General features: G+C 34.0%; 1 protein-coding gene across 2 annotated transcripts; it reads right to left on the reverse strand.

The window, feature by feature from the left end:
• Window positions 1–1169: 1169 nt before the first annotated feature.
• On the reverse strand, window positions 1170–24466 carry MYL1 (myosin light chain 1). 2 transcript variants are annotated; one of them, XM_004601325.2, is made up of 7 exons: window positions 24225–24466; window positions 13063–13090; window positions 8462–8605; window positions 5381–5554; window positions 4693–4770; window positions 1914–1956; window positions 1170–1470 (listed from the first exon to the last, which is right to left on the reverse strand). In XM_004601325.2, exons 1-6 carry the CDS (start codon window positions 24336–24338, stop codon window positions 1928–1930), a joined length of 567 nt encoding a protein of 188 aa, XP_004601382.1. In that variant the 5' UTR covers window positions 24339–24466; the 3' UTR covers window positions 1170–1470; window positions 1914–1927. The 2 variants fall into 2 exon arrangements, with proteins under 2 accessions (XP_004601382.1, XP_004601383.1); XM_004601326.2 differs by lacking the exons at window positions 13063–13090; window positions 24225–24466 and adding exons at window positions 13343–13367; window positions 14096–14168.
• Window positions 24467–27372: the final 2906 nt, after the last annotated feature.

Consider the following 27372-nt stretch of genomic DNA (forward strand, 5'->3'; position numbering starts at 1 on the left):
ACAACACTGTGTGAAATGTCAAGTTCCTGGTTCCTGGCAAACTCAGTCTTAAAGATCAGGCGGCCAAGGTGAGTCATTTTTAGAAAAGTAAGCCCAGCACCTTGGCTACAAAAGCACAGATCAAAGTTGAAGCTGTTGACTACTTAATTGGAGTGACCTTCACTGAAGGAAAACAGGAGAATGTCGAAGACAAGCGCCCAACATATGAGAAAAGTTGTTTCAGTTCCCCAAAATGAAGAGGCAGGCAGGCACTCAGATTTTATAATTCCATGTTACAAATATCTTTTAGAAGGTGAGAGAGCTATTGTCTTTTAATGCTTTCCAGTCGGTTGTTAACCTTACACATTTGCCCTTATTCAAAAGAAAAAGTGATACATATCCCAGAGCTCTGTTCTGATAAATTAGTCTTAGCATTTAGTGTTAAGGCACCTGAGCCGCACATCGCCTGCCTCGGTTTGATCTCCAACACTGCATATTGTCTTCTAGCACTGCCAGGAATGATTCTTAAGCCCACAACCAGGCAGAAACTCTCTGGAGATGCTTCCAAAAGAAACAAAATAAAACTAAGCAAAAGATATTCAGTGAGAAAAATCAAGGGTTAAAGAAAAATTATGTAAGACCAGAGTGGCACTAGAAGTAAACTAGATCAAGCCATGTCCACCATGATTAATTCAAAACTGAAGAAAACATCCATTTTCATTGTCCAGATAGTTAAATGTCTCTGATCCTATAAAAACCTCTTCAGTTCTCAATTTCACCTTTTTAGTAATATGATTATCATTATTACTATTAGCACAGCAGGTAGGGCGTTTGCCTTGCACGTGGCCAACCTGGGTTCGATTCCTCTGCCCCTCTCAGAGAGCCCGGCACAGGGCACAGTACCCAGAGTATCCCACCCACACAACAGAGCCTGGCAAGCTACCCATGGTATATCTGATATGCCAAAAAACAGTAACAACAAGACTCACAATGGAGATGTTACTGGTGCTCACTCAAGCAAACTGATGAGCAACGGGATGACAGTAGCAGTGATACAGTAATTATGCAAGTTATAATGATTTGTTCTTTTAAAGGTTTTGAAATCATAAAACATTAACAGAAGAATAAAGTGGTAACAATACGTTTCTCAAAGCAAGAAGATAGAAACACACGAGACTTTGACATTTGAGACTGACCAAAATTATTAATTTATTATTTTAAGGATGTTCACTGAATCATGATAGAAAATAAAGAACGATGTTTGGATATGAGATTGCCAGAATATCCTATTTTTTCTTTGAGGAGCAAACATTTCATTTGTGTAGTATGAATTAAAAATGAAAAGAAATGTAGGGTACAAAAAAATTCAGGGAGTCTTTTCAGTTTAGAACAGCTCATTTTTTCCCTTGAATGACAGTAAACAGATTCAGACCTTTGTCCTGAGTGTTATTAAAATAATGTTCCAGCCAGTCTTCCTAGACAATGTTTGATCTGCAGAGATAAATAGAATATGACTTAAAGTTAATTATATATTTTCATAAGTGAAATAGGAGGGGAAATAATGTGACATGCAAAAGAAATAACACAAAATAAACTAGCACTTCCAAGGTAAGTCATTGCAATTACCGGTTAAAAGTACCTAACTTTGGGTAGGATATTAAAAGCAGTTATTATTAGTAAATATTAGATTATTTCATAAATGTAAGCTCATATTTTTATTAATATTGTTTACATAGGGAAGCAAACATCAGAATTTTTGCATTTAGATCATTACAAAAATGCTCTACTAAAGAAGTTCAAATTTTTTTCTGGTTAATATAAGTAACTTCACTAATAACCAATAATTAGACAATTAGCATGTAAATTGGAACTGTTAAATATAAGAAACATGATCTCAAGTAAGTTCTTAGTATTAAAAAAGAACAGATATATACCTTGAGAGCTTCATTTAGATAGACATGATATGCTTGACAAAAGCTGTGGGGATAATTCAGAGAGTGTAGTATTAAAAATTGTCCAACTTAAGAAAAGAAAGATAGATTAGCAGATAATCTCATTTCTTATTGTTTTCAGCCATGACATAGTTTATTTTAAGAAGTTCTATATATCTTGCTATTCTTAATACTTAATCTATGGATTTTCCTTGATTTAATAGATTAAATTTTTGTAGGGTTTGCACTCCTTATGGGCATATTTTTATTGATTATATGCACATGGTTAAAAGTATCCCTGTCTCATAGTTTCTCTCTTTATAGTTAATTTGCATACATAAGTAAAATACAAATTTGTGTATCTAAAACACTCATTATGCAAATGGTGGCTAAACAAACACATTGGCATCTTCGTTCTTTCAATTAATCTATCTTGGAGAGATTTCAAAAAACATAAATATGAATATCCTTATTCTTCTTAAGGGCTAAATGTATTTCAGCATAGATAGATCAAGAATTTATCGTATGTATTATATGTTGATGGTAAGTTGTTTAAGTAGTTGGTTGCTGTGAACAACACAGTAATGAAGAAATGTATATGCATATATGATCTAATGTATAAATGATCATTTTGCTACTGTGAAGTTTACTTGCAGTCCTCACTGTAGATTTGTCAAATAATAGTATAATCATCACATGTGGTGCTGGGGATCTATCCTGGGTAGGTGTGTGCAAGGCAAATGCCCTACTTGCTGTACTATCACTTTGGCCCCACATGTGGGGATTTTAATGATCTGTATTTCCACCTGGAATGCAAGAGTTCAACTGTTTCCATACTCCTCAACCCAAAATATCCTCAAATGTCTTGTAATCTTGGGCAATCAGTTTACTCTATCAGTGTAATGATAATCTGCACCTCTTAATATTCATGAAGAATGTGAACAACATTTTGCATTCATATATATATTTAGTTTTCTATGAATTACTTTTCCTTTTACTAACTAATCTTTAATTTAGGTTGTGGTCATTGTATAAATTTTAAAATACTTAAAAAAATTAAATGAGTTATTTCTAATATAAATTGCATTTTTTTTTCTAGTTTGTCTTTTGACTGCTTCCAGTGGAGGTTCTTGGTATATAAATTTATAAAACATATGTAGTTGGATTTATCAAAATTTATAATGATTCCTGCTTCAATAAATGTTTCAAGGCTTTGAGAAGCACTTTCTATGGATTTTATGCTTTTATTTGTCACACTGCAATCTTGGATTCATTTGAAATTCACTGTGGAATAAAAGCTAAATCTGATTTTATTTTCTAGACACTGTTCCATTTATGCATGCTATATTTACTAAACAACCTTCCTTTATGTATGTATTTATGAGAAAAGTGCAAATCATTGATTACATTTTAACACTATAAATTTGGTAGCAAGGAAGGATAATTGGGAGCAAGAGATGAGCGAGAACAGTAGATGAGAAGACCTAACTTTTAATACCAGAGATATAATGATGATTTGACCTTTATTAAGTAACTAAACTTCTTGGGTTTTAAGTTTCCTCATTTTCATATTTGCTTATTATTTGTAATGATTAATGTGTATTTTGAGGGCTCTACAACTTGTGGGGTTTGTTTTGTTTTGTTTTGTCAGACCCAGCTGTGCTCCAGGCTTACTGCTGGGTCTGCACTCTGAGATCACTCCTAGTAGACATCTGGGGAACTTAAAGGATGCTGGATTCAGGTCAACCATGTGCAAGCCAGGCACCCTACCTGCTGTACTATCACTCAGGTCCCTAGAACTTGTGATTTCAGTAAATTTTATTTTGATACAAAACCTGTTAATTATTTTTCCCAAATATACTTGTGTTCATGGCTTACTCCTGGTTCTGTGCTCAGGGATGAGGCGCGGGCATGCTGAGGGGACTATATGTGGTGCTAGGGAGCTGCGGATCAAACTCAGTTGGCTGCATTCAAGACAAATACATTAACCCCTGTACTATCTTTCCAGTTCACTAAGCCCTGTTCATTTTTTTGTCACTGTCACTGTCGTCCCATTGCTCATCAATTTGCTCGAGCGGGCACCAGTAATGTCTCCATTGCAAGACTTATTGTTACTCTTTTGGCATATCAAATACACCACTGGTAGCTTGCCAGTTTCTGCTGTGCAGGCGGGATATTCTTAATAGCTTACCGATCTCTATAAGAGGGACGAAGGAATAGAACCTGGGTCAGCTGCGTGCCAGGCAAACACCCTACCCATTGTGCTATCACTCCAGCCCCTGTTTATTTTTTAAAAATCTTATTTTAATTTTCTAAGTTTATTTATTATTTTGCCCTTTGGGTCACATCCAACAATGCTCTCCTGATTCTGCACTCAGAAATTACTCCTGGTGGCGCTCGGGGGACCATATGGGATGCCGGGTATTAAACTTGGATCGGCCGTGTGCAAGGCAAATGCCTGACCAGCTTATTGGTCCGGCCCAACCCTGTTCATTTTAAAGAAATGTTGTGAAGCTATAACAAGAAGAATACATGTGGAAACACAGTTTAAGCTACAAAGCAGTGCACAGGAATATTAAAGTGCACTTGGACAGATGTTTATATATCTACTAAGACCTTTACAGGTCATATTTTTAGATTTCTTATCCAATTGATAGGTAATTAATAATGTTCATATGTTCAATAAAAGAGAAAAATAAGTTATTTTATGCTCAGATGAAATGCATCATTAACGTGATCAGTTAAAAAGTTGCTGAGATTGTCAGAACACATGGAACTGTACCTTCATAGTTAATGCACCCATTGGAGTCTTCTTGACCTGCCATCAGGGCTTCTACTTCTTCCTCTTTCATCTTTTCACCTGTGAAACAAAAGTATCTACTCAAAAATGAAGGCTAGAGAATATTTTCAGAGTTCCAGTGACTACTTAGAGACTTCTAGAGACTTGACCAAACTTTTGAAGTCTAGAAATTATGCCTTTTATGTTTCTTTTGCACTTTACATAAATTTATCAGTAAATTAAGTTTTTCCACTTTCACTCACCAGAAACTACAATTTATTTATTTAAAAAAAATTTTTATTGAATCACTCTGAGCTACAGTTACAAAACTTTCATGTTTTAGCTTCAGTCATACAATATTTGGAACACCGGCAACAAATTAATTCTGAATGAATAATCAACATTATTCCAGATTATACAAACTACATTCTATAATAAAGACAATGCTTTCTTTGACTGATGCATTGCAACTATTGAGTATTAAATGTACACTTTCCCAAAAGTAATTTATTGTCACCAAGGCCAATTGATGGTCATTACATTTGAATTACATTTGACTACTAAAAAAGTCCTTCCTATCCCTTTTAGTTATAACAAAATTCTTCTAAACCATAAATCTACTAAATTTCTTACGCTCTATGCTTCCCTTTACCTTTTGTCTATTGATTCTAATAAAGTAAATTTTTCTTACCCAGTGTGGCCAGCACATGGCGGAGTTCAGCACCCATGACCGTGCCATTGCCTTCCTTGTCGAAGACACGCAGACCCTCCACGAAGTCTTCATAGCCACCCTGATCCTTGTTGTTGGAAATAGCTTGCATCATGGGCAGAAACTGCTCAAACTCAATTTTCTTGGCATTCATCTCTGAACGAATTTAAATTTGTAGAGTTACTAACGACCATAAAATTGCATCTTTGACACACAAATTGAACTTGAAAGTTCAATAACCTAAAACATTTTTTATATATCAGTAATTTCACTTGGTAAATAGTTAAGACGGTAGTTAGTACTACCAACTACTAGGTTGGTAGTAGATATTACAGGAGCTCTGGAGTCATAGTGCTCATGTTTAAGCCCCCAGATCACATGAACAATTATGTGAGCATGGACTAGTTTCTTAAATCTGTCATTTAAAAATAGAGCTATGGGGGCCTGAGAAATAGCACAGTGGGTAAGGCGTTTGCCTTGCATAGTGCTGACTCCAGTTTGATCCCTGGCACCTCGATGTGGTCCCCTGAGACCCTCTATGAATGACCCTGAGCACAAAGCCAGGAGTAAGCTCTGAACATAGCTGGTCTGTTCCCCAAAGCTAAGATAAATAAATTAAATAAAGCTTTGGTGGTTGGCAGTAACCAGACTATGGATGTTATAGTCATATAATAATGATAAACTTAGTCATAAACTTTCACAAGATATTTTATACAAATCAAAGTGTAAACACTTAAAAAAATCTATAATGTCATAAACTAACGTGAACTCAACAACAATGAAAGAAATAAAAAGTTTTTTAAGTGAGCATTTTAAGATACTTATTTAACATAATTTTTAATTTTTTAAAAAGTTAGACATGACTCAGTGTTAGTGTAAGCATTAGTGAATACATATAATTTATGTGTCTTATATGTTGAATATAAATAATAATAAGTAATGATGACAAAGCCTGAGAAAAATAGAGTACTTTATGAGTGTTGTTATTTTATTATGATTTTACATTTAACTTATTCTAAATACTAAGGAATCATTGTTAAAATGTTATAATACAATAAATATTATTATAGAAATAGCACTGTCATCCTGTTGTTCATCGATTTGCTCAAGCGGGCACCAGTAACTTCTCCATTGTGCACTTGTTACTGTTTTTTTGCATATCGAATACACCACGGGTAGCTTGCCAGACTCTGCCATGCGGCGGGATACTCTAGGTAGTTTGCAGGGCTCTCCGAGAGGAATCGAACCCAGGTCGGCCATGTGCAAGACAAACACCCTAGCCGCTGTGCTATCACTCCAGTCCATTATTACAAAAATAGTGAAATTAAATAGGATATATGTATCTAACACAGTTCACAATGCCTGGGACCAACTAAATAACTTTCAAAAAATAAGTCATATGCCTTTGTGCTGAACCTCAGTTCCAGCTCAAATTTTTAGTAATTTTAAAAAGAGGTTTAGGAGGACAGCATGTGCATTGAACACTTAATGCACTCCTGACTTATTTGCAGTTTAGAGAAACAGAGATGATAGAACTTTCTGCAGTATTGTCTCATAAGACAAAAAATTAAAATCAGCAGGTATTTGTGTTGCTCATGGCTGTCCCAGGTTCGATCCCTGGCATTCCATATTTTTCCCTGAGTACCACCAGAAGTAATTCCTGCACACAGAGCCAGAAGTAACCCCTGAGCATCGCCGGTGTGATCCCCCAAAAGTGAAAAAAATCACATTAACACATAGTTATAAAACAGATTTTCCATATTTTTACAAGTGGATGTAGTTATGTATTTCAGTAATAAATTTCTATTGGTCTTTCTTTGTAGGACAGAAATATAGTTCATTAAGTAATAATATTAAAAGAATTAAATTTAAATTTAGCATAAGAAAATATTTATCCAACGACTTTATTAAAGATAGAAATTTGATTAGTTAGAAGAAGCATTTAAAATAAGATTAGGCTTAATGCTGTCTCATTTTATTTCATGTTCTTGACTACTTATTGCATCATTCAAGCGGGAAATTTTCAGGCAAAGAAAGAAAAATTTGGTTGATTTTGTATCAAGTGTCCTTAAAACAACTTATTTACTTCTGTAATAGAGTAATATCTCCAATACTTACCAAGAAAAATAATATTATTTGTCCTCCCCCACTTTTCTTTTTATTTTTTTCAAAAACAAATATGAATATTCCAAACATCTTGAAAAGACAATTTTTTCCTTTTTTTAAATTTAGGGTGAGATTTTTTACTAATGTGGTAGATATTTTAATAGATGGTTATATATTACCATAAATCAATGGAATTGTTTTTACTTTATTCTGTACTTACTAAATTTCTGTATCTAGTGAATGCCACTTCCTTTTTGCCATTTCTGTATCTCACTGAATTTTGTTCCAAAATTTACTTTGCTGGACTGAATGCAGCTTTTGAGTTAGACCTTAAATGTTTTGATTTTTTTTTTTAACTGAAAACTCATGGTAAAATGTCATTCTATCTATTCCTAACTAAGGTAACTGAGTTCCATCCAAGATGCTGGGTGATGATGGAATACTGGAAAGTCAGCAGATATTTTCAGTCTCATAGAAACACTGTGACTACTTTTCCTCTGTTTTCATCTTCTCTAGAAGTATTCATAGTATTTTACTGGAAGTATAATTGCATGACTTATTTGTAAAACACATTGTGTCTAAACCTTATTTCCTTGACAAATGTTGGAGATATTACTCTACACCTTTATAAAAATAAGTTTTTGCCTTTAAAAAGTTCCAAAATATTTATATTTTCATATTTAATCTAATTCTTGAATTTTAAACACTAGTTCTAATGATGTTAGCATTAGAAATTATCCCCTTCTATTAGCATAAAAACATTGTATCATGCTTGCAAAACTTCAGAGGAAGTTAACTTATTTTATGACAGAAAAACTGAGATCAGATGCTCAAGCAGTACCCTTAGCATCAAGAGCAAATTAAATTACATTATATGGAAATTATCTCTCAATAAATGTCACCAATTTTAATGACACATGCTTTCCATCACTTCCATATTGAGAAGTATGTGCGTACCTTCATTGCTGGGGTTTCCCAGCACCTTCTTGACCTCTGCATTGGTGGGATTTGTGCCCAGCGCCCGAAGGACATCACCAACCTGACTTAAGGTGATCTTGCTTTCACCTGTTCTGTCAAACAGGAGAAATGCCTCCTTGAAGTCTGCAAGAAGCAAGAAGTATTAGGATGGTTTTTCTTCTTATCTCAGATCTCTAAAGAAACCCCAACTTGATTAAAGATTTTGTTAAAATTGCCTTTTTCCACAATTTTTTGGCAAACAACCAGCTTAGATGCAATTTTTGGACTCTCCCCCTTTCCAGCTTAATCTTTGATCAATTGAAATTTCCTCTGGGGACGATTTTAAAGCACCATTTCCAAAGGGAATTCATGTTATTAATAATTATACATGGAAGCCAAAATTTCTAGTCATATTTATTCACATATTCTTTAGTTGCTTGGAAAGCGTGACTGGCTTAAGAAAATTTGAGGCCTCAAGTAATCTTAAGAAAAATCGGGTTTGGAGCTATAATATAGCAGGTAGGGTGTTTGTCTTGCACTTGGCCAACCTGGGTTTGATCCTTGGCATCCCATAAGGTCCCCTGAGCACTGCTAAGATTAATTCCAGGCACGGAGCCAGGAGTAAGCCCTGAGCATTGCCGGGTGTGACTCGAAAAGAAAAAAAATCTTAAGAAAAAGAATATAATTTATATAATTTATGTCTTACATAGTTATCAAAATTAATACAATTTCAAAAATTCAGTTGAGGTTACAGTATATGAGACTAATACAAATTTCTCAATTATAATACAATACCTCATTCTAAGGTATAATTTTTATGTTCTCCAATTAATAATTTTTTCAGGATTAAATTTTTCCATGTGTAGAGCCCTCTACTCCTGTTTAGTGGTGCTTGTAGTTTATTTCTGTTTTATTTAGGGGATCATGTGGTGCCAGGAATCAAACCTGGGACTCATATATGCAAAACATGTATTTCAGTACTTTAAGCAATCTCATAATCTTATTTTAGGAGTAATTTTATTTTAAGGAAGAACTTAGAAAGGCGAGACAATCCTTAAGTTCTATAGTAATTTTCTTTTTCAGTGTATGACTAGGTGACTTTCAAATAGGAGGAATATTTATTTGAACCTATCATTATGATAATCTATTTAAATTTTACTTGTTTTCAGATAATACATGTGGCAATATGTTGCTAAAATTTTTAGAATTAAGTATACATTTTAAAATGAAAGTTTTGTGGAAATAATTGTAAGTTCAAATATAGTTGTTACAGAAAATATATACCACTGAAATAATATACTCTAGATTTCTCCAATATTAACATTTTACAAAGTTACATCTTTGTAAAGTTATATCTCAACCAGGATATCTCATATTGACAAACCACTAATTTACTCAGATTTTTCATTTACTCATGTCTATATTTATGTATGTATACAAGTATTAGTACATATTTTAAAGTGTTCTCTATTTTTTCATGTCTTTTGCATTTTTTCTAAACTTTGCCGTTTTTCCTAAACAAGGACTTAAAAAAAACATCTGGAGAGAGAGAGAGAGAGAGAGAGAGAGAGAGAGAGAGAGAGAGAGAGAGAGAGAGAGAGATGGAAAGACAGAGACAGAGACAAAGACAGAGACAGAGGGACACAGAGACACAGAGACACGAAGAGAATATAGGTTGCTGCTATGGATTTAGTGGTCAGTAACGTCATTATAATAGAAACTTTTAGAATAACTAAATGAAAATTTCTGGGAATTCCAAAAATTTTGATGGCAAGTTGTTGTAGTTAAAAACCAACAACATTCAAAAAACTACTTGTGAATAGACTGGCAGAGGTGAAAGCATTATTTTTAGGCCATTAGTGATATTAAATCAAAAGATGCTGTCTAGATTATTGAACAAATGACTCTACTTTGTTGTGCCTTCATCACCCTATCTGACTGCACCCAGACATATCCATAATTAACTACACACTTCATTGTTTTTGCTAAAATCCCCCCTCCCAAATTCTATGAAATTTGACAATAAGAAACATTTTATTTAAATTTCAAAAGCATGCTGCAGGCATTGTGTGGTCATAAGTCAAATATTATTTTTCATAGTTCTAACGGACATGTGAAACTGAACTATTCTTGTTACTGTCTCCAGTCATTCATGCACAGATTGCTCAAAGGGCTCTATTACTCTGGTCAGATGCTGATATAGAAATAGCATTTTTATGGGCTGTAATAAAATCGCTCTGACATTAACCCTTTTGCTGATGTAACCAAGAACAGAAGGATATTTCTTGGTCTAATCCACATTTTGAAACTTTGATTATTCACTTTAGATTCCAGAATGAAGGTTAGTAAAGTACTGCCTAGAAGCTAGCAAATAAGTGTGTTTTGTGATTTATTTTTTTGTTTGGAACAAGACATGTCTATTTGTTCATATATATTTTATTGTTATTTTCAAACCTCAACATAGCTGAGTTATTTCTAAAAAAAAGCCTGTATTGCCAGTAAAGACTAATATATTTACCATTCTGCCTTTGGGGAAAATGGGAAAAAAGTTATGTTAGTGTCTAGAACAACACTGTTCTAGAACTTTTTGTGATAACCAAGATATTCTGTATCTGGACTGCTCAAATAGGTAACCTCAGTTAACTACACATGACTCTTGGGCACTACAGTAAGGCTAACGCAACTGAGAAAATGGATTCTAATAAAATTTTGTCATAAATTAAAGTTTACATTTAAACAGTCACCTGTGACCAGTTGCAGCTCTACTAGAGAGCAAAGAAGTTGGACCTTAAGTAAATCATGTTGCCTAAATTTTTAAAAAGGGGGTGGGGGAGGCAAAAATATTTAGAAAAATTATGCTACAGTTTTCTAGTTGTTTTTGCTCTTCTTTTGTCCCAAACCTAGAGTACCTTCAAATAGAGCAACCATTAGCAAACAAACAAGGAAGGAAGCAAACAAAGGAAGTCTTTATTAATCTCTGAAAGTACAGGTTTCAATTTAATTTTAAAAACTTACATTTGTTTGCCTTGTATGAGAAAACCAGTCCACCATATAAATGTTTACTGAAATTTCTTCTATATCCAACTGATTTTATATGCAGAATAACAGGCAGAATAACAGGTTTAATAATCCATAGAAAACCCTTTTTTCCCTGCTAAGAGTTTTAAGTCTTCTCACTTGATCCTATCACAATTTGGCAGTCAACATGACACTATAAATCAGATGTTTGAAAGGATTGGGATGTAGCAGTTGAATATGATTCAGCATCACTAATTATGCACTAAAACAATTTGTAAACTCACCAATTGTTTAAAAAAGAAAAACAGACTTTGTAGTATAGTTTTAAATTATTTTGTGCTGTCAGTCATCAAGTCATATAATTTATTTACATGAGGCCATCAACCATAATGCAGGTTATTGTGAGTCTGTACTACAGAAAATACCATTTTTCCTTAACTGATGTCCAAACATGATATTTAGACATTGAAAAAGACTTAAAATGTGAAATCTTTCAGGATGAGAATGGAGTATTTAAGTAAGTTCTTATCAATCATATATAATTATTATTTATACATTATATATAATACATATAGATATTAATATGAATGATATCCCAAATTACTAAACCTTTTATTTCCTACTCTTTTACAGATGTTTTGCTGTCCCCATTCATTTGAAAATATGACACTTTCTTTCTATCATACAATTTCCCTTATACTTTTTAGTGGAGCAAACAAGAACCTAGGGCATGGGAATTTTTGTATCAAAATTTCAAAATAAAGGAAAATTGAAAGGGTTAGGTAGACTATTCAGATCTCTGAACTCTTAAGAGTGTAATGTTTTCTAGTTAGGAACTAATTCAAAGTACTTCTTATATTTTAAAATTTTTAATAAAAATGAGAAAAATTATAATAACAACCAATATCAAATTTTGACCTTACTACTAATCTTTTGGATTTTTGAGCAAGAGCTAACAGCTCTCTGGGAACTATCTTTCATGCCTAAGGGTAGACAAAGAGTGTCTAGTATTTCATCTATCATTTATGATAAATTACATTATCTCCTTTTTCTCTCAGTTCAGTTTTGTTCATACCCACTTCCTCATTATTTCTCTCAATTCACTCTGGTGCCCAATGAAATGAGGCAAACTTAGTGAAAGGCAGTTTCACAATCAATAATCCTTTCCAAAATGAGTAATTCAAACCTACCAAATCCTATTTTGGGATTTAATCAAGTTTGTCACCCCAAACATATCCTCTTTTGATTATATATATACATATATCCATACATATATATGTATGGATGTATATGTATTTTGCTTTTACCTACTGCATCAAATTGGTTTCATTTAGCCATCAGTGACTACAAGGACCTACTTTGTGATGTTTATCTTTTGTTTGCTTAAACATTTGATTACTGATAAGCAAGGGTTTCAGGCTGAGATCATTTATATTTAGAGTGATTGAGAGTATCTTATATTTAGAGTGGCAACACCAGTGGGGATAATTAGAAAGAGCTAATCTCTTCTGGAGGGAGCTGGTTTTCTCACATGCCATCTTTAGGAGTGTGCACATATCAACAACTGTATCTTTTAAACTTACCATCCTGTTGTTCCTTAGAGAACTCGATCTGTTAGAAAGAAATTAACCACAAAAAGTATTTTAACCAAACATAAATGTCCTGATTTTTTAATGTATCCAAGCTCATTCCCTGAGAAACCTTCAAAGTAAGCCTCAAAAGTCAGCCTACTTTTCAGAGTTCAGGCATAGCTTGGACACTAACAGGTTGAACCATGCAGAAGCATGCCTTGGAGATAAAAGTGATTTTTCAGAAGCTAGGCAGTGCTCTGCCCACATCCAGAGAGAAGCTCAATTCACTTACCAGCAATCTGGTCAGCACTGAAGGACTGCAGAAGTGAAAAAGAAAAAGAAACAACTAGTATTCATTCAAATGCATTGACAGAGAATGATTGCTCTCTGATCTGTGGCTTTTAGGAAGTCCTAAAGGTGTCATAGGATAAGAGTGTTCCTGCAGATACTTTTGAATCTAGGAAAAATAGAAAGCTATTGCAAAAGATAAGTTATGGAACATCTCTACACATTAATCAATGATTTAACAAATGCTAGTTCAAATATTTCCTGGAAAAATGTATTTAAGATACGTGTAATAGAGCTACACTGCATTTTAAAAGTACGGAAGCAATGCGTTAAGATCAAGTTAAATCTTCCTTCGTTTAACCGGTACATTTTTTATCCTAAGCTTTGAAAGTCATTTATTTAGTCTTAGCTCTCCTAACATCTGAACGTTTTAAAGGCAGAGCCTTTCGCAATATTTGCAGCTTACTCCGTCTAGTTTTAAATATGATCAACCTAATATGATAGAGCGTTAAAGGCAGTGAAGCATAAAGTTTTACTTTGGGCGGTAAGACGCATTATTACAGTTGGCATAGTAGTTGTAATTAATCTTTTCTATCTGCAACCCACCTCGACAAAAAAAAAATCAAAAGTATTTTTAGAGAGTCCTATGAAATACATTCCCGTTTCAATTCTACTCTTTCCCGCGTTCTTCTCTGGATAATCAAATCCACTATATAGATCCTCTGATAAACAGCAAACCGTTTCTCATAGGACCCACCATGATGGAGCTGCTGAGTTGCAAGACAGCGGCGAGGCTGGAGAGCTGAGGGCTGCGGCGGTCCCTGGGTGGGGGCCTCCCTGGCCAAGGCTTCCTTTTATTTCTGGGGAAGCTGTGACCTCAGAGCTAGCGTAAGGTTTCAGAGGAAAGTGGCCACTCCCCTGGAGAGCTCTTTAGCTTTCTTAGGGCACAGGGAAAGAGGGATCTGCACTCTGAGAACTATTTTTAGGAAACCAGAACCTAGGAGTGGACAGCCATAGGGAGACCGGAGCCTCTTTTACTTTTATGGTCTTTAACCCTGAGATAGTCTCTTAGCGTCTCCTCTTTGGAGCAGCTTCTAACTTGTTCCCCAAAGAGGAGCTTCGAGTTTTCCCAAGGCTGACTCTTTCTATTCATAAATTATGGACTTTTCAAACATTAAACGATCAAGGTTCAGTATTAATGGAACTTCTTGGGTGGAACTGGTTTGGAATTTCAAATGACAACTGCTATAGAAGGAACATCCTCTGAAGCTCTGTCTCTTGTGGCAAAGTTCAGAGGACTTTGAAAAGGTCACACACACACACTGTGCATGTATTTTCATGATTCACATAGCTGACAATCCAATCTGGTCTTAAAATCTTTGAGTAATGACCACTCTGGAAAGTTGCTTTCTCAGAAGTGTGGACTTTAAAGCACAAATGGTTTTTATCTCCATTTTATCTCTTGGTTATCACCCTATGGTGTTTATTTCTCTCCCTCCTTGTATTTTTGGAATGTCTGAAGTTCTTCTGAGATGGAAGACAGATGATTTTTACCTTCTTTTTTTTCTCTAAGCCTTGTCTTTAATAATTAAAAATTTTTGAGTAGGTTTTTATGAAAACTGATTCTGTCCTGTGAAAATTCTTTTGGCTCTGTCTCTGCACGGAGAACAGAAAGAAGCCAAAGCAGGACTGTGGAATGTGAAGTTGAAGTTTAGCATCTTTTTATAGCCATCTAAGGAATGGGATGGTAATGAGTTTTTATGGTAGTTTACCTTCAAGAAGAAGGCTGCGCCCTTCATAGAATAGTACTTGATTATTTTGAAGTGTTACTGAGGAAAATTAAATCTTATGTTATCCATAAAAATTCAGACATGTTTATGAGTTTGTACATATTTTAAGTAGTTCACAGTTATAAAGTACTTTGCAGATAAATTTGAGCTTAGATAGTTTCAGCAACTTTTTTAAGGGAATAGCTGCAAAAGTCATGAAGTCTCCACAGAAGCATACAAGACGGATATATACTTTGCAGCCTTTTCTCAGATTATCTGGGAAGAAATTAACATTTAAATGCATATCACTTTGTCCAAAGTTTGCAAGTAGTGAGGAAAATCTCCAAGAGTTTTGAATCTCAAAATGAAGATTGGAAGTGCAATTTAAAAATTATGACTTCCGCTCGAGCAAATCGATGAGCAATGGGATGACAGTGATGATGACAGTGACAGTGATGAAAGTAACTATTTACAAATAGATTTATAGTTTGAGAGGTTATTGGGAAATAGGGTTCAATTCCTCTGTCCCTCTCGGAGACCCTGGCAAGCTACTGAGAGTATCCTGCCCCCACGGCAGACCCTGGCAAGCTACCCATGGCATATTTATTCAATATGCCAAAAACAGTAACAAGTCTCACTAGAGACATTATTGGTGCCTGCTCGAGCAAATTGATGAACAACGGGATGAGTGCAACAGTGATCGGGAAATAGAGGTTATCAGAAAAGTTTTTAAATACAATGAATTTTTAAGGATGATAGAAAAAAACAGATAAAAAATTTTGACCTTTGATCAGAATATAATTTGAAGTCTCATGTTTTTATTTATTTATTTATTTATTTTTTGCTGTTGTTTGGTTTCGGGCCATATAAGGTGCTCAGGACTCATTCCTGCTTGATGATCCCTGCTGGCAGTTCTCAGGGGGCCATAAGCCAGTATCAGGGATCAACTCAGGGTTAAGTGCATGCATGGCAAGTGTCTTAACCCCATGTACTATCTTTCTAAACCTGAAGTCTCAGAACTTTTGATTTACCAATGGAAGCCTTTACAGCAGACTGGTGTGTGTGTGTGTGTGTGTGTGTGTGTGTGTGTGTGTGTGCGTGTATGTGTGCGTGTGTTTATGTGTGTGTGTGTGTAGTCTTGTCATTGTATTTATATAATTAGGTCATTAAATGTGAATTGCCCTATGACTGATATTAAGAATAAACATAAATCTTTAGTAGAGAGGCTGGAGATGGAGTACAGCTGGTAGGGTGCTTGCCTTGCATGAGGACAACCGGGTTCATTCCCCAGAACCCCAAATGGTCCTTTGAGCCCTGCCAAGAGCTATCCCTGAGCACAGAAACAGGAGTAAGCCCTGAGAATGATTGGATATGGCCCAAAGCCAAAACAAAAACCTTTACTAGAGCTTTTGCCAATAAGTTTGTTCCAACTACTTGGTGTTTTGTGAAGTTTTATTATTACTAAAATTAAAATGGTAGACAGTTGTCAGCATGTTTTATTTTGATTTTTCTATATATATTTTCTCTACCTAGGGAATATGTTATTTTAAAAAAATCTAACAAGAATCAAAGTAAACATATAAGCAAGCTATTGACAACAGTAGAGAGGACTGGAGCATTGCCTCGTTTGAAAAAAATGAACTAATTTAAAACTTACAGTTTCAAGACACTGAATGGAAATCCTATTTATTCACTGGTATACTTTTGCACATGACAAAAGTTTCTTATTTCTTTCTTGGTGTTTTAATGATGAAGTAATTAGCTCTTTGAACAAAGTCAGATCTGAATACAAAATTTTAACTAATTTGGATTATTATTCTAAGGTTTTTAACCTCCATGGCTCTATGAAAATACCTTGTGTATATTACATGCTCAATAGGTTTTCATTTGTTAAAATCATTAAAATTCATGTATAGTAAAATCTTCCTTCAAATACAAATGCCACCTTTAGAATATCATATTCCCAGGGAAGAGAGTTGGCCAGCTCCTTATTTTTTAGAAAAAGTTTTCTTTTCAAACCTAGAAACTTGAAAATAACTCTATCATACAGTTTTATAAAATTGTACTGAATTTAGTTTATAAGGTACTGAATCAGGACTTCTTAATGCAACATCTATGATTTTTAATAGCATATAAATGCTTATTTGCTTAGTTATCTACTTATTTTTGGGTGATTTGCACCCCATGGTGCAAGGGACTATTCCATGCTCTCTGCTCAAGGGACATTCCTGGACCATATATGTTACTGAGAATCTAATCAGTGTTGGTTGTATATATACAAGTACTTTAATCCCTAATTTTCTGGTCCCTACAGTTTTTCTTGGTGATGCAGTTTTCTAATATAAATCGTTAAGTTTACTTAAGTGATTATAGAAAAAGTAAAATTGATGAAATGTAGAAGAAGTCGATTTATAGGAAAAATACTAAAATGTATTTAGTCAATACCTGGAATTGATGGAATTAAAACTACATGATAAAAAATGGATGAATCTATAAAAATTTGATCTATAAAATTGATGAAATTAAAAAGAGATCTATAAAAAATGGAGCCTGAGAGATATTATATGAATTAGTTGCCTTTCTTGCAATTAATCCAGGCAACATGCAAGCACCACTGGCAGAGACCCCTGAGCACAGAGCTGGGAATAGCCTCTGAGTACAGCTGGGTATGATCAAATGTTCCCCACAAGAAGATATTGATTAAAGGCTGTCTGGAAGAGATGTCATGTTGCTACTAAGGGGAAAATGCCCTATGTAGGAACAAAGACTATAGTTTTAAAGATCTTCATCAAGACACCATGGGTCTGATAACTGGTAAAATTAAATGAGGAAATTAATCTAAGCAGGGAAGTTTTCAATCAAGGAAACATTACTATATGTTGTCTGATTTAGCACCTGGCAGAGGTCTAAAATCTGGATAATTTAAATCCTAATGAGCCCTTCATTCATTTTCATCTCATAGTTACTAGACATCATAGAAGGCCCACAGATGAAATATTCTGGTTCAGTGGTGTTTTTTTCTTCCTTTACATGTTATTTTTTATTTTGGAAATACAATCATTAAAAAATTCCTGCATATGTGCTTTTAGAAATTTTAAATGTTTGTCTTTCCCTACCTATCTGGGATAAAGCTGCTTTAGTGAAAGCAGGGATTTATGGATATTGATATTACCATTTTAGAGATTTCAGGTCTTTTAATATTATGGGAAGATAATTAGATGATAATCAAATAACTCATAATTTTGTTTTAGATTTTTCATTTCAAATTGTGCCTCCTTCCATTATATGCTCCTTGTATCTGGGTTATTGTTTCTCATATATAAAGTATGATTCTTTGTGATTTTTACAATTTCTTATGGCTTTACATTGTTACTTTCCCATACTTTTGTTGCAATCTACCCATTTGAAAAAATGTAAATGAAATTCTTAGAATTTCAAGATGTAACACATTATTAAAGAGAAATTAAGCAAAGTATAATTTCATACAATGTGTTCAAGTAAGTTTTATAAACAGGAGCTAGCATACTATTGGGCATTTTCTTATTATGAAAAATTTCACTTGCCATAGTAGAAAGAAAGATAATAAGTTGAAAATTATATAATTTTTGTATTTGAGAACAACTTTGTCTTCAACTCATTAGTACAAATTTATCACTAGAATAACAAGGATTTGTCATCAATATAATTAAAATTTTTACTACTTTAGCTAGTGCAACTATATTGCAATTTTTCCATCCAAATTCCTCTTTGGGGTGAGAAACAAACTATAAAGATTGATGTAGAAATGAACTATAGATGGCCTATTTCCTCCCTTCCTTCCTTCCTTCCTTCCTTCCTTCCTTCCTTCCTTCCTTCCTTCCTTCCTTCCTTCCTTCCTTCCTTCCTTCCTTCCTTCCTTCCTTCCTTCCTTCCTTCCTTCCTTCCTTCCTTCCTTCCTTCCTTCCTTCCTTCCTTCATGTTTCAGCTGTACCTTGTGGTGCTTAGAATTTACTCTTGGCTCTGTTCATGGGTCACTCCTGGCAGTGCAGGGATAAAGCTTGCAAGGCAAATGCCTTAACCGAAAACTATCTTTCTGGCCCTCCAGCCCTATTTTCATCTAGAATGTCTTCTTTATATAGAGACAGGTATGAAGAGAAGCAAAGAAATCTAGTGTCAGCAGATTAAATATAATCCTTTCCTCAATTTCCATGAGTCAGATGGCACTTAATACTAGGTAATTATGAAACAACTTCTGAAGCCGTCTTGCCAGGGGGTTCATCTGCAGTACTAAAATGTTGAGAGGCTAAATTTGGCACTGTCACTTTGTGATCTTCTTGTCATGGAAAGATTTTGTTATCTTTAAAATTAAAAGTGCTATTCATTATTAAATGGTAAGCATATCTACTTCATTCCAAACTTCACTTTATTGTGCAAAGACACTGAAATATATATGATTCAAAATGTAATGCTGGTGTAATCAAGTGTAATCCCACTTTCATTTCTTTCATGATCTAGATGTTTGAATGAGAAAGCTTGCCCTTGCTTCCTGAGTCTCAAATGTTTTAATTTTGATATTCAAAACATTAATGGATTAATATTACGATTGGTTGACAATATATTTACTTTTAAAATTAATTTTTATTATTTAGACCACAGTGATAACACAGCTGGGGAGGTGTTTCCCTTGCACACAGCTGACCTAGGTTTGATCCCTAGCACCACAAACAATTCTCCTGAGCACTCCTGAGCATCAGGTCAGGGGTAAGCATAGCTGGGTATGTAAAAAAAAAATTAAAAATAAATATATATATAAAGGAAAAAGTAATCACTACATTTAAGCTCATTAAATATACACTGGACTGGAGCAATAGTACAGAGGGTAGGACATTTGCCTTGCATGTGGCTGACCCGGGTTTGATTCCTCTGTCCCTCTTGGAGAGCCCGGCAAGCTACCAAGAGTATCTTACCTGCACAGCAGAGCCTGGCAAGCTACCCGTGGTATATTCGATATGCCAAAAGCAGTAACAACAAGTCTCACAATGGAGATGTTACTGGTGCCTGCTCAAGCAAATCAATGAACAATGGGACGACGGTGCTTCTACAGTGCTTCTTCTAAATATACATTGGTGCCATTATTTTTTTTTCTGATTTTACTGAAATGTAAGTGGCAAATATAAATTCAAAGCATAAAATATGTTGATTTGATGCACATATTGCAAAATAATGACCACAATATTTATCACCACCTTACATGTTAATTAATTTGTTGTGGTAAGGAAGTTTATTGGTATAACTTTAGTTTGCAATAGTGTATAGGTTTTAAGGGTACAAATTTACCCTTTGCTTGTCAATTTTATGCTCTATGCCTATGTTACCACATATAATTCAATCGCTTTAGGATATAGTTAACGCAGCTGACTCTGGCTTGTCCTGCTTTGATTAATCCTAACTCTCCCACTTACTGTTTCATTATGGATAGGGCGTGGGTAATCATTTCATCGTGGATAGTGTTTAAATATGCTCAGAACCTTGTTTATGATCAGTTTTCTGTTCTTGCAAAGCTAGTATAAAAAAGCACACCTATTGTTTGGAAAATTAAAGAAAATAATATGAAAAATAGCCCATTCACAATGACTAACTTTTAGTATACTATAAGGAATTAAAATATTTCCAAAGCTTTCTACATGATAGGATATCATTTGGCCTTCTTAACAATTCGAGGTGTGGTTGGATTTATGTCAAAGGAGAAAAAAAAATAGCCTGGCCTAAAAAATATCTTATACCTGGACCAGAAGCAATCTTGTGTTGTAATGTAGAAATAACTATTTTTCTTTACCAAGAACGAATATTTATTGCTTCTTTATTAAGAAGCAATAAATATATGCATTTATTGGGTAAGCTAGATTTCCATTTACTCATTAAACTAGAAGTTTAAATCTTGCCCCCTCAACCCCGTAAGTATATTTTAAATTTATCTTTGCTGTGCAATTTGTTATTTGATAAACTTCTGTCAATGCATTTTGTACTCTTACAACACTGTTTGTAGTATCAACCGCCATCAGGGATGACCAGATTAAGTAGTGAATACAATGAGAATTAAAATTTAAGAAGCATAGTGATAGTTATGATTCTAATTCCTTAAATAAACTCTAGTATGTAAATCAAGGCATGCATCATGCAAAAAATTCACACATAAAATATATTTTCAAATTTAGGCACAATGCTATCTGGTTATTTAATCACTTTGTTATTTCATTTGGTTTCAATTTGGAGAAATAAATTTATTCAGTTTATTATATTCACACCTATCATATTCACAGTAGATTTTAATTTCTATGCTTGAAATTTTGTGAGGATGTATTCTACATCATTGTTGGAGGTATCAGTTCTTTCAAGGACTGACCACCACAGTAGGTTATTAACAGTATTTTGTTTTGGAGAGGATACTCATAAAGTCCATGGGGGCAGGACACCAAGTATCCATTACCTCAGGAAAAATCAAAGGTTTTATATCAGAGCAACTAAAGACATGTTCAAAACAAATAACCACCTAACCAGAAAATTAGATTGGAATGCACATTAGGAACTGATAAAATTAATTCATAACATCTAAAGTTTTAATATTATGGGTTGTCAAATATATTCCCACTGAACATGGCAAGATAAATGATGGAATATAGGTATTTTCTGGAACTAGTATTGAAGAATTAAATATTGCCATTGCTATGTCTATACAAAGTCAGTTACGCATAAACTTTAACACTTCTTAAAGTCTAAAGGACAGCTAGTGTTCTAATCTTATTTGATTTATAAAAGTAAATTTAAAATCCAATTAAAATTTGTTCTTTATTGAGTTTTTAGAAAGTTAATGAACACATATAATAGCTCTATTAATTTCTTTAAAGTTCATTTTCCCTGCTTGAAAAAAGTTTATAACTTACGAGCTAATATAGCTAGAAACATCATTAAGTGATTAAAAGCATCATAATATAAAATGTTTTAATGTACATTTTAATTAGCCTTGTTACCTACATGGATGAAATTAAAATTCACAAAGTTTTCAAGTTGTGTCAAATTCTTTGGCTCTGTCATAATACTTTTGAAAATGCATGAATTTTATGCTAATGAGCACAAATCATTGAAGGCATTTTAATCCCTTTTTTCAAATATGCTAGTTTCAATCCTATGTTGGCTCCCCACCCTTATTCTACTTGGAATGAGCTTTATGAGTGAAAGTAAAAGTTAGTTTCTTCCTTCTATTTATTTAGCTTTTCTCCCTTGGTTTGTGTCCCTTATTGGGATCTTTCATGTCTGTGGTTTGGCAATAAAATAATGAAAATGGGGCATACTACTCCTTACAGAATGTATGTAGGAGCAGTTCCTTCTTTTGCTTAGTTGTAGTAACTCATACTAGCATTAATTCCAGACATACAGAAAAGGATAAATTTCAATTTTTTAAAAGCATGTCTTCTTTTGTGTCTGTAATTTCAGACACAAAAAAGATGACATTGTTTTATAAATCACAATAATATAGAGAGGTAGCCTTAACACTGATTCACATCTAGTGTTACTATGGATCAGAAACTCAAAGAATAGAGACAATTGAAATAGTTGTTGTGTCTGTAACCATATTCTTTAATAATTTAGTCAATGTGAATCTATGAGGATAGACTAATTTCCAAGTCATTGCTGGGTATTAAAGCTTTGATTTCCTCTATCACATACAGTCCTCATACATAAAAATGTCGATTAAAAGTTCTAAAAGTAACTTATTCCTCTAAAAGAAATACTCATTAAGAATAGTTTTAAATAAGTATTAGATTCTATTGTCAACTTTTCTCAAATATGACTTCAGATATCTGCATATTTATGTTAAAATAGTGTCATAAGCTACTCCTACTTGGAAACATAACATTTTATGTTTAGTTTAGAAAGTTATAGAATTGTGAATCATTTATTTAACCCCCATGAAAATATCTAAGGATGATCTAATTCAATATTTATGTTTGGAATATTAAAACTGTGGTTATACTAAAATAGTCATTAAAATGTTGACTTTTAGCATTACCCATTGCAAGGAAATAATGCTGTTAGTACAATTCAGACTTACTATGTAAAAAAATGTTGGCTTACACAAAAAGATTGCCTCATAGGAACTTTCACCCTTTAATTTCCATATAAGGAAGGTTCCTTAGAAGATAATTTTCAAACTGTCCTTTGAGCCAGTGAGATCCCAGCAAATGAGGGGATGGTGCACATTTGAGGGATCACATCACTGAGAGTAATCAGTCCATCCATTGCACCTTTTACTAAAATCAGATAATCTTTCATCAGTGCAGTACTTTAATCACGGCAAATGCAGACACAAAAATCAATCACATTCTCACTTCAAAATCAATATGCAAGAGCACAAAATTTAAAAGCCACACAATGAACATTTTTGCAATATTTGACAGGGGCTTAGTTTCATTTAGAAGCAACCCACACATTTGGAATTAACAACTGTACATAAGTAAACATGATGCCAGTGATAGCCACTGAAACACTTGAGCGCATAATTATCTTGCACTGAGACCTCATCTGGTGTTGTATTAGGATTTGTAACATAAAATTGAAGAGAGAATGAATTTGAGTTGCAAAAGTGTCTTCAGTTGAAATATAAGCAGCTGTCAAATAAATACAGTCAGGACAACTGGGTCATCAGCTTTTTTTAAACACTGAAAACTATTCAGGGTAAAACTTTCTTTTTGATGTAGTGTTAAAGTAAGGTTTTTACATAGAATCGATTCAAAAGAAACTAATATTTATAAAACATCCTTATCCTTGTGTTCTTTGCACTTATGCTTTCCTTACAATTTTTTTCACAAGTTAAGAGGAAAAGGACAACAGAGAAGGAAAAAAAATGGAGCAAATGAACAAATACAGGTTTACACACAATGCCATGTTCACAATCATTTTGCTCAGATGATGTTCAAGTTTATTTTTAAATAAGAACTCTAGTCTCATATTAACCAGTTCATTCAGTAATACTATTTCATATTTCACTCAATGAAAAAAAATCTATTCGTCTGCAAGTTCCTAGAGTTCTTTTCTGTTGAAAGATGTTTCAGTGACCAAACAATTCACCCGTTTCATTACCTTAATGGCAGAGAGGTCAATTTTTTCTTCTTTGGGTTTGGCTGGGGCGGGGGCAGGAGCCGGGGCTGGGGCAGCGGCCGCCGCAGGTTTCTTCACCTCCTTCTTTGGTGCCATTTTTGTCTAAAAGGATGGGTTAAAAAAAGAAGAGCACCTCCAAAAAGAACCTGTCAAAAGGATTCTTGGAAGAGGAGTGCTGGTTCGGTTGATCAAAAGCCCAGAGTCGTGAAGGTGGGTCCAGAGTGTGGTATAAGGGCATGCATATATATTTCACTTAGTGCCTAATAGAATCTTGACACATGCGGCTGGATTGGACAGTTCGCTAGTCAAGGGGGATGGCATTCCGGCTCAGACTATAAATGGAATCTAAAGGGTCAGGGCTTCATCAATTTTTTTAAGCTCCTCTTGCGTTTTTTTCACCTCCATATATAAGGGAGAAAGTTGTAGGACAAAGCTCGCTTCAGATCCTGTGGTGACAGTAAAGTAGATTGATACTTTTTCTTGGTAGAATTACACTTCTGCTGAGGCTGTAAATCTTTTTTTTCCCCATGCCTAAGTAGCTACTGAAGGATTTGATTTCAATTTGGATGTTTGGCAGGGAGGATCACCAACTTTCACCCAGCGACTTTGCTCACGCTCCTCCCCCTTTCCATAATTTGCAGGAAAACGTTGGTCAGCAAAGATGTGGTAGTGTTTAAAAATAAACAGGGGACGTATAAGGAAAGTCCACGTCTAATCTTAATTTCCCTTCTAGCAAGCATAATCTCTACTGTTCTTGCGTGCGTGCGTGTGTGTGTGTGTGTGTGTGTGTGTGTGTGTGTGTGTGTACCGTATACTGAGAAAAAAAAAACCACCAAAATCAAAACGACTTTCTACTGGCTTCCTTTCAATGATGAAGAAAGGCAGATGGGAAAAAAAATGACAATAAAACTAAACTTTTTGCAAGGCAATTTTACTATGGTAAACAGACTTTTTAGGCCAAAATGGATATTTTTCCACTTAGTTTCTTAATGGGATAAATTCTAATTATCAATCACTCATTTTCAAATACTACAAGAATGTTAAAATTTAAGCTTCCCTTTTGGAGAAATATAAAATAACTTTGTTAAGACTTACAAGTTTTGGTGATTTGAAAGTTTTATTTTTTTCTGTATTAACTTTCTCAGTGTGTAAGGCTAGATTTTCATATTAAGAGGCATAAGATTATACAATCTATTATTCTTACCTGTTCTGTAATTAATTTAATTACTGTAATAAATTTAACTACTGCATAGTTATTAAATAGATTTTTTAAAGTATATGGTTTGGTGTTTAAAAGGAGTACACTTAAACATTTATATATGAGCATGTAAAAAAGTTCTATGTATGCATACTCATATATGTTAGTTATACCTGAGCAAATATTGAAATCATATCACATTAATTCATATACGAAAGATGTAGTTTGATTTTACAATATATATCAACTACTTTGTGGTACCAACTATGAATTTAAGAGGAGAATGGGTCAGTGTAGGACCTTCTGTTTAAAAGCAGAAGTCATAAAAGGTAAGTTAGCACAATTCCTAAGGGTGTATGCTGGCAACTCCACATTACTGTGAAAATTAACCTTGACCATGTGTTTTATAGTCTCCTCCCCCCAAACCTGAAACCTAGTCCGGATGTAAGAAAAACACCAACCAAAACTAAACTGAGGGACATGTCATTTTACAGTCCCCTCAATAGGACTTTGAAAAGTGAAAAATCTAAGTCCCAAGTTATATGAGTCTTAGGAAACATAATAAATTAACGTAATGCAGTGTTCTAGCATGAAAACGGAACAGAAGATAAGATTTGAGGAAATCTCTTTAGCTCCTTAGTGAAAATGATATATTGATATTTGTTCATTATTTGTGATAAATACACTATAATCATTATCATCAGAGGAAATTAGGGGTAAAGTATGTGGAAGCATGCTTAATGTTTCTGTAAACATGAAATGATCACAAAGTTGAAAACTTTCTTCAAAACAAGAATTAAAACTTATTTAAAAAATGGATCTTGAAATCTCAAAGAGGAGTAAGATTCCTTTATGGTTAAATTTCTTTGTGTTTTGGTCTATATAGGTATATAAAAGAAACGAAAATAAATCATCACTAGAGCACTGCAGTGATTTAAATGTTAAATCTCATTGTAAATAATTTATATGTCACTTATTTAGTAATTATTAGTTATACACAGAGAAAGAAGGAAATAAGGAGAAAATAATTTAGAGGCATTTTAGAACTAGAATTCTGAGTAATTTAATATGATAATAAGAATAAATATGAAATTTCTTTCTTGACCTCTACTTTTTGTAAGATGATGTGACAAGACTTGTAAGGGGGGAAAAAAGGACAACAGCTGAGGAATCATATTCTCAGCGACAGCTGACACACTCCCTGTCCAGATCTTGCAAGTGTTCTTCATGCTTAACTGTACCATTTGCTATATAAGATTCTTTTTTTAGCTGCTTGCCAAAGCAGAGTGGAATGGTGAAGAAGGTACTAATTCAAAACCAAAGATGCCTCCATATATGACCTTGTCAACTTATTCTCTGCTTTCAATTTTTTTACCATATGGTCAGTGTTTGTAAAATATTAATCCATGTCTTACATGACAGTGTAGGTTTTTGAGTGTTTCTGCTAAGATAAAATTCTTATTTTCTATTTGGAAATGCTGGACTAGGAAATGAGAGCCTTCAGTAATTTTGCTTCCTCTCACTGGTCCTTACCACAATCTCCCATGCTAAAAAATTAATGGGGAAACCCATTATTTCATAAATGATACTTACTTTATACTTATCGACCGCTGACTATATATTAGGTCCTATTTTAATAGCCACCAAGATTACTGGAGTAACAAAACATATTTGGTTTTTATTCTCTTGCGGTGCTGATAGGTTGAAAGCCTGATAGACAATAACAACTAAACGTAATGATGGTAAATTTTCGTACATAATACAAAGAGTACAAATTGAATGCCATGAAAATAATTACTCAATGTGGTATAGTCATTCAGTTTATATAAAGATCTTGGAAAATCTGAGTTTTCAACTCCAGTATGAGTGGAGAACTGAAAGAACAGAACAAATAGCTCTCAAATAATTAAAGAAAGAAAATTGAAGAAATTG

Source organism: Sorex araneus, chromosome X, assembly GCF_027595985.1.
Source record: "Sorex araneus isolate mSorAra2 chromosome X, mSorAra2.pri, whole genome shotgun sequence".
Classification (NCBI taxonomy): Eukaryota; Metazoa; Chordata; class Mammalia; order Eulipotyphla; family Soricidae; genus Sorex; species Sorex araneus.